General features: G+C 36.9%; 1 protein-coding gene across 2 annotated transcripts in view; it reads left to right on the forward strand.

Annotated features, from left to right (window-relative positions):
• inpp5d (inositol polyphosphate-5-phosphatase D) overlaps nt 1-17,324 on the forward strand; it is a 53,911-nt gene that overhangs the window by 26,410 nt on the left and 10,177 nt on the right. The window contains exons 13-22 of one of the 2 annotated variants that reach the window (XM_087257294.1): nt 433-550; nt 7,154-7,250; nt 7,376-7,514; nt 10,032-10,140; nt 13,027-13,115; nt 13,236-13,317; nt 15,697-15,786; nt 15,899-16,009; nt 16,153-16,232; nt 16,586-16,673. In XM_087257294.1, coding sequence (XP_087113420.1) covers nt 433-550; nt 7,154-7,250; nt 7,376-7,514; nt 10,032-10,140; nt 13,027-13,115; nt 13,236-13,317; nt 15,697-15,786; nt 15,899-16,009; nt 16,153-16,232; nt 16,586-16,673 — 1,003 coding nt within the window. Of the gene's footprint in view, nt 1-432; nt 551-7,153; nt 7,251-7,375; nt 9,708-10,031; nt 10,141-13,026; nt 13,116-13,235; nt 13,318-15,696; nt 15,787-15,898; nt 16,010-16,152; nt 16,233-16,585; nt 16,674-17,324 lie in introns of both variants that reach the window. The other variant, XR_015493718.1, reaches the window with a different exon arrangement.

Consider the following 17,324-nt stretch of genomic DNA (forward strand, 5'->3'; position numbering starts at 1 on the left):
GGTTTGCGCCCTTGTTCTTTACACACTTAAATTCCTCCAGATTCCTTGAATCTTTTAATTATGTTATGCACTGTTGAAGGCGAAATATTCAAATGTCTTCCTATGTTTCTTCAAGGAACATTATTTTTAAACTTTTCAATAATTTTCTCACGCATTTGTTTGCAAACTGGTGATCCTCAGCCCATCTTTGCTCCTAAAGGATTAGACCTTTCTTGGATGCTGCATTTTGTACTAAATCATAATTACAATTACCTGTTAACATCACCTGTTTAAAGTTACTCATTACTTAACCCATTTACTTGATTACTAGCCCTAAATTGCTCCTGTCCTAACTTTTTTTGGAGTGTGTTACAGGTCTGAATGACAGGAAGGAATGTATATTATTTAAAATATCCTGATTAAAAAGTGTCATTTGTGTGTTTGTTTTCACAGATTGCAACTCAGACACTGTGGAGCATCAGAATTGTGGTTCTAGCAAAGCCGGAACACGAGAACCGCTTCTCTCACATCTTCTCTGATAGTGTTAAAACTGGAATAGCTAACGCTTTAGGTTAGTTTATAGATTTTGTTGTCCTCTAAACAATTACTACACTGAAAAATGATATAATAAGAAGTCATGACAACAAAAGTTTTTATATAACTTTAAAAAGTCTGTGAAATCCAAATGTACAATGTTTATTTTGCTAGCTCACATTTGCTATGTTTACATGGACATCAGTAATCTAATTATTTGCCTTAATCTAAATAAAATAATAATATGATTAAGATGTTTACATAAGTGGCTTTTAGAATGTTCCTTTCACGTTCCCATTTTGCATGTTAAAAACATAGTTCTATTAATGTCATTATTTCACCATTCAATGCTAGTTTCCTCTGGCGGTTCACACAACAGTTTGTGTTTGTCATGGCACCATATGTGATTTTGGCCATTTTGTTATTAATTTCAGTTCAGCTGCAGTTAATTTCTCAAACAGTTAATTCGTGCAAACAGAAGATGTCAAATACATATTCTCAGAAGAAAGGCCAGCCCCCTACTCAATATTTCACATACTGAGATGCTGAAATTAAAGTCTCAGCAACTACCGCTTCACACAGACTTTAAGTTGATCAGTTTTCAAAAAAACAATTTTTAGTTTAACTTTGCAATTTTACTCAGTTGTGTAGAAAAGTTTAACTAGAAATTTTAAGCAGCTCGTTTTAGAGTGCAAGTTAGTTTTTTAGAAACTGGTATTCTTTCAGTTCAGTACTAAATCTTCATTTAATAACTTTTACTTAGTCTTTAGATACTAGTGTTTATGAAGGAGTTTGTATGTAATTCTTATTTATTACACACTAATACTTACATTTACATTTAGTCATTTAGCAGACGCTAGAGGAGGCGTTCAGCATTATACACAAGAAGTGCTTATTATACAAAGGAACTGTCAATGCTTAAAGAATAAGGATCTTAATTTTTTTATATGGAGAGAAGAGTGTGGTAACACTTTATTTTGATGGTCCATTTAAATATTAGAAGACTGTCTGATTAATTTCTGTTGATACTTCTCCTTCAACAGACATGTAACTGACTATATGAAACTTTGCAAGTACATGTCAATTTACACATCCTAATCCCAACACTAACCCCAACCTAACCGTCTACTTATAATCTAATGAGCATCAGTTGGCATGTAGATGCAGCGTAACTTAGGGCCTACTCACACTATGCTCTCCGAACTGTGCCCAGGCCCGTTTCCCAGATCATTTGAGAAGTGTGAGTGCGCTGAATCGGGCTCGGGCACCTGGCCTGGTTGGAAGAGGTGGGCCTGAGCATGGTTCACTTAGGCTTTTTTGGGTACGTTTGTAGTGTGAGTGCAAAACACGTCAAAGCCCGAAACTGAAAGCAAGATGTGACTTTAAGGGACTGTTTCATATGGATTTATTAATCAATCTTACTGTTCAATGAACGCAAACTGCCGTAGTTTATTAAAGACGCAAACCCCTCACTGCACGACAGCTGCGCACCTTCAGCAGACCTCCTTATTCCTGCAGCACAAGGGCTTTATGATTGTTTATGAGCGCCAAAAGTGGCGGATCTGTTCGGCGAAATATCTGACTGCGTGTCACCGCATCCCTAAGGACTGAAACAATATAACTACAGAAATCTCCACTGTGCTGCTGAGTGAGAGCGCTTTTCACTGAACAGCGCAGCATCAATGACGTAAGCGTGCCCAGGCCCAATTTTAGTGTGAGTGTGGGCTGTCGGGGGAGACGGGAGGGGGGACAAGCATGCTTTGGCCCGGTTCGAGGCAACTGTACCTAGTGTGAGTACGGCCTTAAATTCAACAAATGGACCCTCAAAATAAAATGTGACCAAGAGTGTTTCAGGTGATTTGTCAAGCCCACTCACCTGTGTGAAGCACACTTCATAATTGTATAGCGTATTCAAATTTAGAATATATATTTTTCTTCATTTAATTTTTTTTGGAAAAATATGCCAGGTGCAAATATGCAAGTGTGGGTTAAAGTGTCAGAGAAATGAAAGAATGTGTTTTTTACAAGTGGTTTTTCAAGCCCACTCACCTGTGTGAGGTACAAATTATTTTTGTGTTGTCGTGTGGTGAGGTGTGGGAGAGAAGAGGGGGTCCAGGTTTAGTTTACAGAGGTTCAGGCGATTGTGGAAGAAATGGGTTGTCAGTTGTTGTTTGAATGACACTGGTAAATTAGTCTGTGTAGGAATTAAAAGATCTTTTCACCAACAGGGAACATTGAATGAAAAGGTTTTGGAAAATGACTTATAGCCTCTCTAAGATGGTATTATAGGCAGCACTCACTTCAGGAGCAGATGGGGGTAAGAGGGTGCATTGCCAGTGGCTGTCTTGTAAGCAAGCAATGATTTGAACTTCATACAAGACTCTATCGGTAACCAATGCAGAGAGATAAAGAGAGGTGTTACATGGGCTTTCTTGAAGACCAGAAGAGCTGCAGCATTCTGCTTAATCTGTAGAGGTTTAAGGGTGCAAGATGTGAGTCTAGCTACAAGGTAATAGTCCAGCTTTGAAATGGCAAGAGTTGTGCAGCATGATCTGTTATAATGGATTTGAATTTTCTGACTTTGAAAAGTGCAAACCTGCATGATTGAGCTGTGTTAGCAATGTGCTCTTTAAAGGACAGCTGATCATCCTGTTCCTTGCTGAATTACATGGGTTAATAGTAGATTACAGCAGTTGGACTGAGAAATTGTGTTGAGTGTGTGGAGTTGCAGGGAAGATGAATAAGTTCTTTTTTTGCCAGATTAAATTGTAGGTGACCGTCTTTTATCCAAACAAGTTCCTCCAGGCAGTGCAAGATCTTGCCGTTACCCTTGATTCATTGGGATAAAATAAAAGATAGAGCTCTGTGTCATTGGCATAACATTTATAAAAGAAACCATATGATTGGATGATGGTTCCTAGTGATGTGGTGTAAATAGAAAATTGTCTCCTCTCAAAGCAGCTCTGAATGATCTGCCAGTGAGGTAAGACTGGGGTTCCAGTGATGTCCATTGAGGTGATGGTTGGCAGTTGAATCTGATGATTTACTGTATCAAAAGCAGTTTGGATAATTATTTCTCCATTATGAGGGAGAAGGAAGAGAGTGAATTTTTTTTCCAGATAATGTTGTTTGATGGAGAATCATGATGAACATAGTGGGAAACAGACTGCTAATTTAAGTGTTTTTGTGTAAAAAGGAGGCCAAATCATCAGCTGATAAGGAGGTGGTGAAGACAGCGAAGGGTATAAAATGTCCTGAATAGTTTGTGTCAGTTTTGTTGAGGCAGTATAAAGTATTGGCCGAAGGCAAATGATGCCTACTTGGCTTGACTTGCTATCTCTACGCTGTAAAAAATGCAGGGTTCCATGCAATTCATTCATGTTGTCCCAACACAAATTAAGTTAACTTAACACTTTTAACAACTTTATGTGGACTGAACATAAAAAATTAAGTTGTCCCAATGAAATTTCAAAAATTGTGTTGTTTCTGCTTACTTTCAATAAGTAGTTTAAAAGAGGAAAATATATATATATATATATATATATATATATATATATATATTTTTTTTTTTTTTTTTTGTGTAAAAACATTAGACAGCCAGGGGTTTGAGGGCGAAGAGAACATTGACCGGGTGGAGAGAAGATATAAGAAGTGCAATGTTTTGTGTAGATAAGGTCAAGTTGATTCAACCCAGGCTCATTGTGGAAACATAGCCCCGCGGACATTTCTGGAGACCGCGAAATACGTCCCGGGAGGTACGTATTCGAGCAGTTTTTGTTTTCGCGAATGCGCGAGAGGCCACTGTGCGCGCTTTTTCGCGTCTTGAACGCCTCGCAGGAGCGCGTGCCATTCGCGTCCACGCTGTTCTCGCATGAAAAGCCACCAGAGGCCGCTGTAGAGCGATCGTCCGTCCGACTGACAGGCTGAACGACTGACAGATCGACCGGGCGGCCAGCCAATCGGCCGACCCAGCCGCCCTCCTCCTCCTCCTTTCCTAAACTCAAGCTAAGATTTGCAAAAGCCATCCAGAAAAAAAAAGCAAAAGCCCTCGTCCAATTTTGACCGTGTTTTCGGATCTCGCCGCATTCTTGCCCCATCGCTAACTCGTTCTCTTTTATTTTTTGAATTCTGTTTTTTATCTTACCTAATTTCTGGAACCGCTCTTCCCCGGACTCGATCCCGGTCATCGCCGTGGCCGGCTCCTCCTCCTCTGGGCCTCCACTCCTCTGACGTAATGCTGCGAGCTAAGAGGACAAACTGGTTGCGGCGGGAAAGCCCTCCAGACGGAGATGAGCCCTCAGCCGGCGAAGAGGAGGAGCGGCATCACACCGCCCCGTAGCGTTCACTTGAAAAAAACAAAACACGGCCATACGTACCTCCGGCTACGTAAATTGCAGTCTCCAGAAACGTCTGCGGGGCTACGTTTCCCGAATGAGCTTGGGTTGAGTTGATTACTTAAAGGGCCATGACACCCCTCACTTTCGGTTTAGGTCCACCTCAGATTTTTTTCAAATGATGCATCATAGTGGGCGTGTAGCTCCGCGAGCAAAGGGCAGGAGTGGGCGTGGTCAGCAGAGCAGGGGAGAATTAGGGGAGCAAGCAACTGTTGTCAGTCGGCTCACAAAATGAGACACAAACCATGCGGAGACGCATGATTTTATAGTTTACAAAGTTAAAATACAAAGAAACAAATAGTAATTTAAAGCCCTGCTACATTTCTAATTACATAAACACATAACCACAATTTATATCATTATAAAGATAATGTTCATATAAACACTATAAATGAGGACTTTTCCCTCAATCCTGGGTCCGAATCATAGGTTTGAATGCAAACTTAGTGCAGCAGGTCTCTGCCCTTTCTATTTTAACCATTAGCCCTGCTGGTAATCTGGAGGATTTAGGCGAACATGGCAGCACGGCGATGTGTCTAAATGTGAACGAACTACCTAAAAAGACAACATCCGTCATTCTCTAATTCTCCTTCTGCTCACCCGACAAAAAATGCTTGCAGCACACACACAACTTTGCTGTATCGGCCCTGACAGTATCGCAGGGAAAAACATGCAACAAACCCCGTGGATCATGTAAACAAACAACCCTTATGAATGACTAAGAGCTGCGTGCAGTGGGTCTGCAGACGCGTCTCACCCAGTCATCAACATAGGATTTCACAGCTGAGCATGGCACTGGCAGCCAGGTCTGCTTTATGTTTGGAAAGCACGTGCTCTTATGCATATTTAAGAAGCCGGCTCTTCTCATAGGATAAGAAGACTGCTATGAATAATAATAAGAAATCGACGCATCATCTTTGCACTTGCAGGTCTGCGCTACGTCGTTGATTTTGATCCCGCCCAAAAAATCATTTTAAACCCGGAATCTGAAATTAGCTGACAAAAGCTCAAAATTATCCAGTTTTCCCCAGAATTAAAGCTGACAGGTGCTATTGTTGTCTTAACTGATGCTCAACACACACAAATCTGTTAAAATCTCAAAAAAAGTACTCCAGGGTTTCGTGAACCTTTAAATAGACATGGCTACTTCTTTATTAGATACTGCAATATTTTTATTATCAATATTCAATTGCTAGACGTTGGTACTTATTAGATACTAGTATTAATTTATCAGAAACTAGTGATAAACAGATAGTAGTACATATTCAGTAGATTCTAGCACTTTATTAATTAGTCACTGTTTTTTGTCACTAGTTAATATGTTTTTAAAAATTCTATCCACTTGTTAAGTCGTTACCTATGGAAAACTGTTTCTGGGTCCAAGCCGCTCATTTAAATTGAGAAAATATTTGTTGTTGCATCACAATTACCAATATTATCAACAACATTTAAAAAAATTATTAAATATTAATAATAATAATATTAAAGATATTAGGCATGGATATAAATATATATTGCGATCATGATTTTCGAAAACAATACATCGCTTTGTAAACGTTTATTAATACCATTTGTTAAGTCTCCCCTTACAGTTTGAAATAGTGAATTCTGACCCTTCGCGTGATGTCACACTTAACAAGCGGAAAGACTTCTTTCAACTATTTAATTTTGGCTAGTATGTATTTAATATATGACTACATACATTCTTGGTACATTATGTGGTTAGTACTTATTTTTTAGACGCTAGTAGTTAGTCTTAGATTCTAGAAGTTATTTAGGGTACACTTTATTTTAAGGTGTCAACATTACGACATCCATTTACCTACTGGGTATTATTATAGACATGTACTTACTATGTGGTTTAGGTTAAAATGTGGGTTAGGTTTAGGGTTAGTTACTCATAATGACGCAGTATTAATTGAACAATAGTAAGTACATGGAACACGTGTAACGGACACCTTTAAAATAAAGTGTTACCAATATTTATTATAAACTCTTGCATATAAATAGGTCTTAGTTCCTATCTCATATATATTAGATTTATTCATAGGCGCTAGTTCTTATTTATTAAATATTCATACCTATTAAATAGATCAGTGTACTTATTAAAAAGGTTTTAGTGTATTTTTAGTAGGTACTAGGCATTACATACTAAAAGGCTTGTTTAAATGTAAAACTAGCCACTTGTCACTTCTTATATAAAAAGCTAACTATCTGTTTGTGTGTGTGTGTGTGTGTGTTTGTAGGAAATAAAGGAGCAGTGGGGGTCTCTTTTATGTTTAACAGAACCTCCTTTGGATTTGTCAACAGTCACCTGACCTCAGGAAGTGAAAAGAAACTGAGGTAAGCCACAACCCCAAAACCTGGCAGTGTCACAAATAACAAATTAACAAGTGAGTAATAATAAAAGTACAATACAAAATCTGCACTGTTGCACATTCATTAACGGATTACTGTACTTTTTCTAGGCGAAACCAGAACTACGTTAGTATTCTGCGCTTTCTAAATCTGGGCGATAAGAAAGTTAATCCTTTTGACATCACACATCGATTCACACACCTCTTCTGGCTGGGGGATCTGAATTATAGGGTTGACCTTCCATCACACGTATGTCAACATAAATGTGTTCATACTCACACGTGCAATAAATATTTAGCATTTACATTTTCCTTTGAATGCATATAGTAAGAAGTCTTACATTTTAAAACTTTCAAAGACATAAGTTTGTAGACTGAGGAAACCGGCCACTTTATTAGGTGCACCTGTCCAACTGCTTGTTAACACATTTCTAATCAGCCAATCACATGGCAGCAACTCAATGCATTTTGGCATGTAGACATGGGCTGTGTATAAAAAAAACTGCATACTACTCAGTAGGTACTGCATTTGAATTTCAACGTACTACTCGGCCGTTAGAAAAGTACTCTACACATTTGAATTCTATGAATTCGGACGTACTACTTGGCTCGCATACTTATTTTAGCGTACTATGTAGTATAGAAGTATGCGGTTTCAGACGCAGCCAAGGTCAAGACGATCTGCTGCAGTTCAAACTGAGCATTAGGATGGGGAAGAAAGGTGATTTAAGTGACTTTGAACGTGCCATGGTTGTTGGTGCCGGATGGGCTGCTCTGGCTATTTCAGAAACTGCTGATCTACTGGGATTTACACACACAACCATCTCTGGGGTTTACAGATAATGGTTCGAAAAAGAGAAAATATTAAGTGATCGGCAGTTCTGTGGGCACAAATACCTTGTTGATGCCAGAGGTCAGAGGAGAGTGGCCAGACTGGTTCCAGCTGATAGAGAGGCAACAGTAACTCAAATGAGCCATTGTTACAACTGAGGTATGTAGAAAAGTATTTCTGAACGCACAACACATCAAACCTAGAGACGAATGGGCTACAGCAGCAGAGACCACACTGGGTGCCACTCCTTTTTTGAGGAGCAAAACATTCACGCAGGCTTACCAAATCTGGACAGTAGAAGATTGGAAAAATGTTGCCTGATCTGATGAGTCTCGATTTCTGCTGTGGATGGTAAGGTCAGAATTTATTGTCAGCAACATGAAAGCAAGGATTTTTTTTTCCTTGTATCAATGGTTCAGGCTGGTAGTGGTGGTGGTGTAATGGTGTGGGGGATATCTTTTTGGCACACTTTGGGATCATTAGTACCAACTGAGCATCATGTCAACGCCATAGCCAACATGAGTATTGTTGCTGACCACATTCATCCCTTTATGTCTAAAGTTTACCCTTTCTTTTGATGGCAACTCCTACTTCCAGCAGGATAACGAGCCAAATCATCTCAGACTGGTTTCTTGAACATGAAAATGAGTTTGCTGTACTCAAATGGCCTCCACAGTCACCAGTTCTCAATCCAATAGAGCACCTTTGGGAATGTAACGGGAGATTTACATCATGGATGTGCAGCCAACAAATCTGCAGAGAACCAAAATCTCTGAGGAATATTTTCAGTACCTTGTTGAATTTATGCCACTAAGGATTAAGTTAGTTCTGAATGCAAATCCAGTACTTATAAGGTGTACCTTATAAAGTGGCCAGTGAGTGTATATAATTAGAATTACTCTTTCTAATAAAAAGTTTATTTCATGCATGTGAAATTGGAACAGATATATAAATGAATAGATTTATATGTATAAATTGTGTATAAAATAATGACTGTGAAACGTTTTTACCCATTTGTTGACATTAAAAACCTTTTCAAATGGATCTTTATAAATTCTTTAAACAACTAGGTTTTATATTTGTTAGGAAAACTTTTTTTTTGTTTAATCAATGAAAGTATTTGCATTGATTATACATTTTATAAAAATACACTTTTATAAATTTAATTTGATCCAGACATCAAAATGGCAAAGAAAATATCTAAATTATCTCAGATTTTTTGCAACATTTATTAATAAATGATTACAATTAAAGGTTATATCGGGCGATGCAGTGGCACAGTGTTTAGCACTGTCGCCTCACAGCAAGAAGGTTGCTGGTTCGAGCCTCAGCTGGGTCAGTTGGTGTTTGTGTGTTTGCATGTTCTCCCCATGTTTACGTGGGTTCATTCCGCTGTGGCTACTCCAGATTAATGAAGGGACTAAGCAAAAAAGAAAATGAATGAATGAAAATTGACCGTAGTGTGTGTATGAATGAGTGTACATGGATGTTTCCTAGTGATAGGTTGCAGGGCATCCGCTGCGTAAAACATATGCTAGATAAGTTGGCGGTTCATTCTGCTGTGGCGACCCCAGATTAATAAAGGGACAAAAAGAAAATAAATGAATAAAAGTTATATATGTTCATTTTTGTCATAGACTTAAGTTTAGATGGACTAACAATATTTACAAAGATGAAAGAATACTCTAACAAATGTGCTTATAATCTTAATGTTGATCAAAAGAAAAGAAAAAAGTTTAGACATGAGTGTGCTATGAGTCAGTTACCCACACTTTGATGCCTTGCGGCAAGAAGTGTCTTTGTGGTTTAGAGTGGTTAGTTGTATTCAGAACAGGCAGTTCCTCTATTAAGATGAGAACTGTCACGTACAGCAGCTCCTGAGAACCAACTGACAGGAAAAGACAAAACCTTTGCATATTTGTTTGCTCTTTGCAGGAAGCAGAGAACATTGTGATGAAGATCAAACAGCAGCAGTATAAGGAGCTGCTGGCTCAAGATCAGCTGAAAATAGAGAAGGATGAGGAAAAAGTCTTCTTAGAATATGGTGAGAGCACAGCTACCTCTCACTGATTTCAGTACACTAAACTGATCCCCATTTCTGACCATGATAAATATGCACCACTAATATCTATTCATAAGCTATCATATTAAAACATAGTTTGTGCATAATGTTCCTATTTTGTTATTTTTTTTCCATTGTAATGTTTTTGTCACTTGCGAATGTATTCAATGTTTATATCTAGTCCAAATAGACAGACCTAACTAAAAGCAAGACCTTTTCTTTTTCTTCAACGATAGAAAGGTGAAGTCAAACTCTTTTCTTTTTAATTTGACCCCAATTTAATTAAATGCAGTTTTAAAATTCTGCCAGTACACCCTATCACAACTTACTCAATGTCCATCTCTGGACCAAGCTAACAGGGCCAGTTAAAACGTTAAACTGCTATTAACAAAATTGTACTTCCACTAATGTGAAAAATTAATGCGAAATGTCCCAGTGAATACATAAAGAGGAACTTGCTGAGACATTTATTTCTTTACCTCTGTACATTGATTTGCTTCCAGCTGAAGTGGAATATTGAGTAGGGGCGGAGCTTTGTTTTTGCCCATTATTCCATCCTAGCAGACTAATGGTAAGAAGAATATGGTTAGGAATATTGTGACTGAAGCCATCAAACTGATGAAGAACCACTATTCCAAACATAGAAGCAAATGGTCAAAATTTGATTGAAGATTATCAACAACATTTTTTTCAGTGGATTAACTTGCACATACACCGTAAAGCCCAAAAAGTTAAGGTAACTCAAACCATTTGAGGAAACGGTGAACTTAATCCATATGAGTAAACAAAGCAGTTTGAGCACAGTAAAACCCAATAAATGAAGAGAACTCAAACCAACTGAGTACTGTAAAACCCAGTAAGTTAAGGCAACTCAAACTGTTTGAGGAAACTGATTGCTACAAACCAATTTAGTTAAAAAAAGAATCTAATACTGTGAACCTACTCCATTTATGTTAAAGTAATGAGGTATTTAGTTAACTCATTACCTTCAACACTGTGTTGAAGTAATTCAACAATGAGTAGAATTGACTTTCTGTGCATTGAGTTCACTACACTCATTTCATTTAATAAAGTTGACTGTTGGGTTTTACAGTGTATTGATTGTTCACGTAAAGAATAAATGGTGTACACCAGCAAAATAATCATTGTAAATTTCGATTTGAATAAACTTTAAAATCCAACCTGAACTCTTGTAGATCACAAGCACACAATCGTGACACCATGCGTGTTTTACAGCATAGGTCTCAAACTGAATTCCTGGAGGACCGCAGCTTTGCACAGTTTTGCTCCAACCCTAATCAAACACAGCTGATCTGACTAATCAAGGTGCTCAAAACTATAGAGATTATTAAGCAGGTTAAGAGTTAAGAGTTTGAGACCATTGTTTTACAGCATCAAAAACAGTCAAATCAAAGTAAACGTGAACAAAATGACAAAAATAAACACTTGGACGTACATTAGCTTGATTGGAACTACCTTAAATTATGTCAAATATCTTTGAGAAAAGGAGCCTGATCACATTTAATTTTCTGGACGTGTGCTTTGCTGTGCACACCCAGCCAAAACTCACACATTTAGTTCTGCCAATGTTTCTACATGAGCCCAACAAACAAACAGAGAAACTCTGAAATAGCCAGTTTAACTTTTTTAACAGTTTAACAGAACAAACCGCCATTATATAATAAGTTGCCTAATTACCCTAACCTGCCTAGTTAACCAAATTAACCTAGTTAAGACTTTAAATGTCACTTTAAGCTTTATAGAAGTGTCTTGGAAAACATCTAGTAAAATATTATTTACTGTCATTACGGCAAAGATAAATTAATTCAGTTATTAGAAATTAGTTGTTATTATTATGTTTAGAAATGTGTTGAAATTTTTTTTTTTCTCTCTGTTAAACAGAAATTGGGGAAAACAATAAACAGGGGGGCTAATAATTCAGGGGGGCTAATAATTCTGACTTCATCTGTATAAAACAAATCAACTTTCAGCCAGTTTTAGAAATGTGGAACCTCATGCTATTAAAGAGAAGGATTTTCATTTGTGAACAAGAAGTCATATATATGGAGATTGCATTTTAGAGCATATTGCATGGGTACACATTACAGTGTATACAATCTGTTTGTTTACAAATTCTATAAATTGTTAACGTATATTGAGGTCTTCTACTTTTTTTTTTCTTTTTTTTTTTTTTGCAAAGGAACACACTAAAATAAGCCAGGAAACCAAAAATAAGATTAAAAACAATGCTATTTCATGCATTACTGATATTATCAATTCATAACTTGTTGATTTAGTGGCTAGTTGGTATTAGCATTTTTGTTAAAAGAAATACATTATTTAAAAAAAATACTATAAAAAATTCAATTGCTTCTTTAATCATCACTTTGGGAAATATTTAAAAGAAAAAAAAATCAAAAAGGGCTAATAATTTTTGCCTTAGCATAATCAAATAAAATAAAGGCTCTATAACAAGGTCATTCAGTGCCAACTCCATGCTAAAAATGTGATATTTACAGCCTGATCTCACGAGAAAACGTAAGTATTTTACGTTTTGCCAGTTTAGTGTCTAATTCGTACGAATTCGTACGAGTTCAGTCGTACGAAATGGTACCATTTTAAAAAGGAGGCGTGGCACCTGACCCCACCCCTAACCCCAACCGTCATTGGGGGATAAGCAAATCGTACTAAATGGTACGAATTAGATCGTACGAATTCATACGAATTAGCCACTAAGTGAAAAAGTTATGAATTGCCGTGAGATTGAGTTGGATATTTATCTGTCTATAAACATGTGCTGGACTGATTTATAGCTGCTGTCCAGCAGTGCTCCTTTTAATACTTGTTGTGTGTGTTTTTTTATTACAGTGGAGGAAGAAATTACATTTGCCCCGACTTATCGCTTTGAGAGAGACACACGGGAGAGATATGCCTACACTAAAGCCAAAGCCACAGGGGTACAGTGTGAAAGCCACAACACATTTAAACAACCTTTAAAGCAGATACATGATCAAATTAGATTTTGTACTTGCATTTAATAATGAAAATCCTCTTTATATAAATATATTATCTCACAGACCAAATACAACTTGCCCTCGTGGTGTGATCGTGTGCTTCGCAAGTCCTACCCTTCGGTGCATGTGGTTTGCAACTCATATGGTTAGTCTATTGAATATAAAATGCATGTTTCCAAGGGTGTTTTTACATTTGAGGTTTGTTAAAGCTGGACTATAAATACTGATGCATTATGTTAAAATTGACACAATTGGTCATGGTTCAAACATCTAAAACTGCTGAGTGTCGGGCTAAATATGCTTGAGCAAATATGTGATGTTTTTTTTATCACTTGAGAACTAGTGAAATGAGCTTATAAATGTGTAAAGAAGCCAAAACAGCAACAGGAATTCCTCCATCATACAAGCACACACACACACACACACACACACACACGCGCACGCACACACACATACACACACAAAGGAAGATCTGCTATAAGAAGACACATTTAAGACACCTTTATTGAACTGTGATGGTAAAAAAAACATTTATATTTGAGCACTAGTTTCTTTTTATGATTGCATCATGTAATCACACCCTGTTTTTTTTTAAACCAGGGTTGTGCAATCTCCTACCCTAAATAAACATATATAAACCAAATACGGCATTACGGTGACTCAGCGTTGTCGCCTCACAGCAAGAAGGGTGCTGGTTCAAGTCCCAACTGGGCATAAGGTCTAAATTGACACATTTGGTCATGGTCCAAACATCTGAAACAGTGCTAGGCTAAATATGCTTGAGCAAACATGTAAGATGTTTTTTTTTTTTTTATCACTTGACAACTAGTGAAGTGAGTTTATAAATGTGTAAAGAAGCCAAAACAGCTGCAGGAGTTCCTCTGTCACACACATGAACGAACGAAAGAAAGAAAGAACAGAAAGACTTACTTACTTAACTTACTTAACTTACTTAACTAACTAACTAACTAACTAACTAACTAACTAACTAACTAACTAACTAGGCATACAAGAAACGTCAACACAGGTGTTTAGGCATTTTGGAGCTAAACTGCGGTCTTCTAGAACCATCTTATTAATGCGTTCATATTTCAGTCAAAAACATGCAGTTCAGAAGAGTTCTGGCAGACATGAATAAAGACTAGCTGTGTCTTGCCTGTGCTTCCACCATTTTTAACATATAGTTTCATATTTAAGCCTTTCAACAACAGATTTAGTACATTAGCTGTCTTTAACTTTGCAATGATTTGGTTATAATCGCTTCGAAATTCAAAAACTGCAGTTCATTTGTATAAGCAAAGACCTCATTTTTTTAGCTGCTAAAGGGTTAGTTCACCCAAACATTTACTTATCCAAGATGTAGGTGACTTTTATTGTTTAGTAAAACATTAAAGAAGATTAATGGCCACTGTTTTTGAGATTAAAATTTAACAAGTCATGCCTACAAAAGTAATTCATAGCCGTTGCTGCATATTGGTGCAATCACAGATAAGAACCAATCTGAAAAAAAAAAAACCTTCATCCTCAATGTTTAACAACATCCCCACACCTGAGTGCCAATTGTGCACACGTCATCGAGTAATTAGAAGCTTGCTGTACTTTTTTATGTGTATTTATTTTTAATCTAAAAAATGGGTAGCCATTGACTTGCATTACAGTTGAAATCAGAATTATTAAACCCCCTGAAATATTAGCCCCCCTGTTTATTTTTCCCCCAATTTCGGTTTAATAGAAAGATTTTTCCCCACATTTCTAAACATAATAGTTTTAATAACTCATTTATATTAACTGATTTATTTTATCTTTGCAATAATGACAGTAAATAATATTTGACTAGATATTTTTCAAGACACTTCTATACAGCTTAAAGTGAATTTTAAAGGCTTAACTAGGTTAATTAGGTTAACTAGGCAGGTTAGGGGAAATAAGGTTAGGTATTGTATAATGATGGTTTGTCCTGTAGATTATGGAAAAGAATAAATAGCTTAAAGGGGCTAATCATTTTGACCTTAAATTTTTTTTTTTTTTTAATTATTATTAAAAACTGCTTTTATTCTAGCCAAAATAAAACAAGACTTTCTACAGAAGAAAGTCTGTGAAATTTTGTGAAATATTTTTAAATATTTAAAAAAGAAAAAAAATCAAATGGGGTTTAATAATTTTGATTTTAACTGCACATGAATCACCAAGGACCACAAATTTAGCTAATTCCTTTCTTTAATGATCTACTAAAAAGAACACAGTCATCTACATCTTCTATGGTCTGAGGGTGAATAAATCAAATGTATATATATTTTATTTTTATTTTATTATTATTATTATTATTTTTTTGGGTGAGCTATCCCTTTTATGGCCCTTTTGTTTGACCGGAACCTAATTCTGTATGTCAGCATTTACATATGTTCAGATGGAGCAATTATAGGTAATTTTAACAGAGGAAAAAAACTGTCAAATGTGAACACACCCAGAATGAATGCATATACAACATCATGGTATTAACCACCATTCATTTCTGATATTTTAGGATGCACCAATGATATCATGACCAGTGACCACTCGCCTGTATTTGCCACATTTGACGTTGGCGTGACCTCTCAGTTTGTTTCAAAAAATGGTATCGTAAATATTTCACATTGACAACAATCCTCCATTTAGATGTTTCAAAACTGGAAAAATGTATGTTGTTTCACTATACTTTTTAAATTTATTTATTAATTTTTTTGCAGATCTGTCAAATGACGCTCAAGGTGCTATAAAAATCTTGAATTGTGTGGCTGTCCTTTGTACTAAATCAAAGACCAAGTTCTTCATCGAGTATCACTCAAGCTGCTTGGAGAGTGAGGAGCTATATGCATTTCACTTTCATTTATAAAATAATCACAACACGTCTTATGAAACACCCCTCTTTGTGATTTGTAGAATCACACAAGCTACTTCAAAAAAAGGCAGTCTATTTAAATTCTTCCTATTCATTTTGTAGAGTTTGTGAAGAGTCCTGATGGTGAAAACCAAGAGATGAAGGAGGGCTCGATAAAAGTGCGATTTGCAGGACAAGTTGAGGTAAAAACGGCATTTAATGACACTTCACCCAAAACTGAACATTCTGTCATTATTTACTCACCCTCCAATTGTTCCGAACCTACTGAATGCAAAAGACAATATTTTGATGAAAACTGGAAACCTGTAACCATTGACTATGGAATCAATGATTACAGATTTTCATCTTTCTTCAATAATCTTTCTTTTGTGTTCAGCAGAAGAAAGAATGTAAAAAAAAAAAGTCTTTAAAACCACATGAGAGTGAGTAAATAGTGAGTAAATGCTCATTTGTGGGTGAGCTAATAGACACCAAAATACTATGAGTTAAAATTCAGCCACCATGTTTACATGGTCTTTGTGAAATGACTTTGCAGCTCACACCCATCATTGCAGATCCAGAATACCTCCTTGATCAGCACATCCTCATCTGCATTAAATCCACGGATTCTGATGAGTCATATGGTAAGTTCATCAAAAATAAGTGAAAGTTAACATTCCTATAATCTAAACCGGCCTATTGCTCACTGACCACATCTGCAAGCAAGTCATTTTCTGATTGAGGCCCATATTCTACTTAAAATGTAGGTAACATTTATTTAAAAAGCATCACCTATTAGGTCTCAAGTCATAGTTTCTCGGTCCAATCCTAAAAAAAACAATGGTATTAATATATTCTCAACAGCTATTAGTTACACCTGTTCTAATTTTTGTTAATGTAAATATCTGAGCACTCACAAGCTCTTCTGCAGTGCTGCATTTAACTCAGAGTTGAGCAGTGGTGGAAAGAGTATTGGAAAACCATACTTAGGTAAACGTACCATTCATACCTGCCAACACTACCGTTTTTCCCGGGAGTCTCCCTTATTTCAGACCCATCTCCCAGTTTGTTCTGTCTTCTGGAAAACTCCCGGAATTTCACCCCCTCCAAATGCTAGCAACTTACAGCAAGAAGGTCACTGGTTCGAGCCCCAGCTGGGGCGGTTGTCATTTCTGTGTGGAGTTTGCATGTTCTCCCCGTGTTGGCGTGTCTTTCCTCCGGGAGCTCCGGTTTCCCGCACAGTTCAAAGACATGCAGTTTGGTTGAATAAGCTAAATCGGCTGTAGTGTATGTGT

Source organism: Danio rerio, chromosome 6 (genome assembly GCF_052040795.2).
Source record: "Danio rerio strain M-AB ecotype USA chromosome 6, GRCz13ab, whole genome shotgun sequence".
NCBI lineage: Eukaryota > Metazoa > Chordata > Actinopteri > Cypriniformes > Danionidae > Danio > Danio rerio.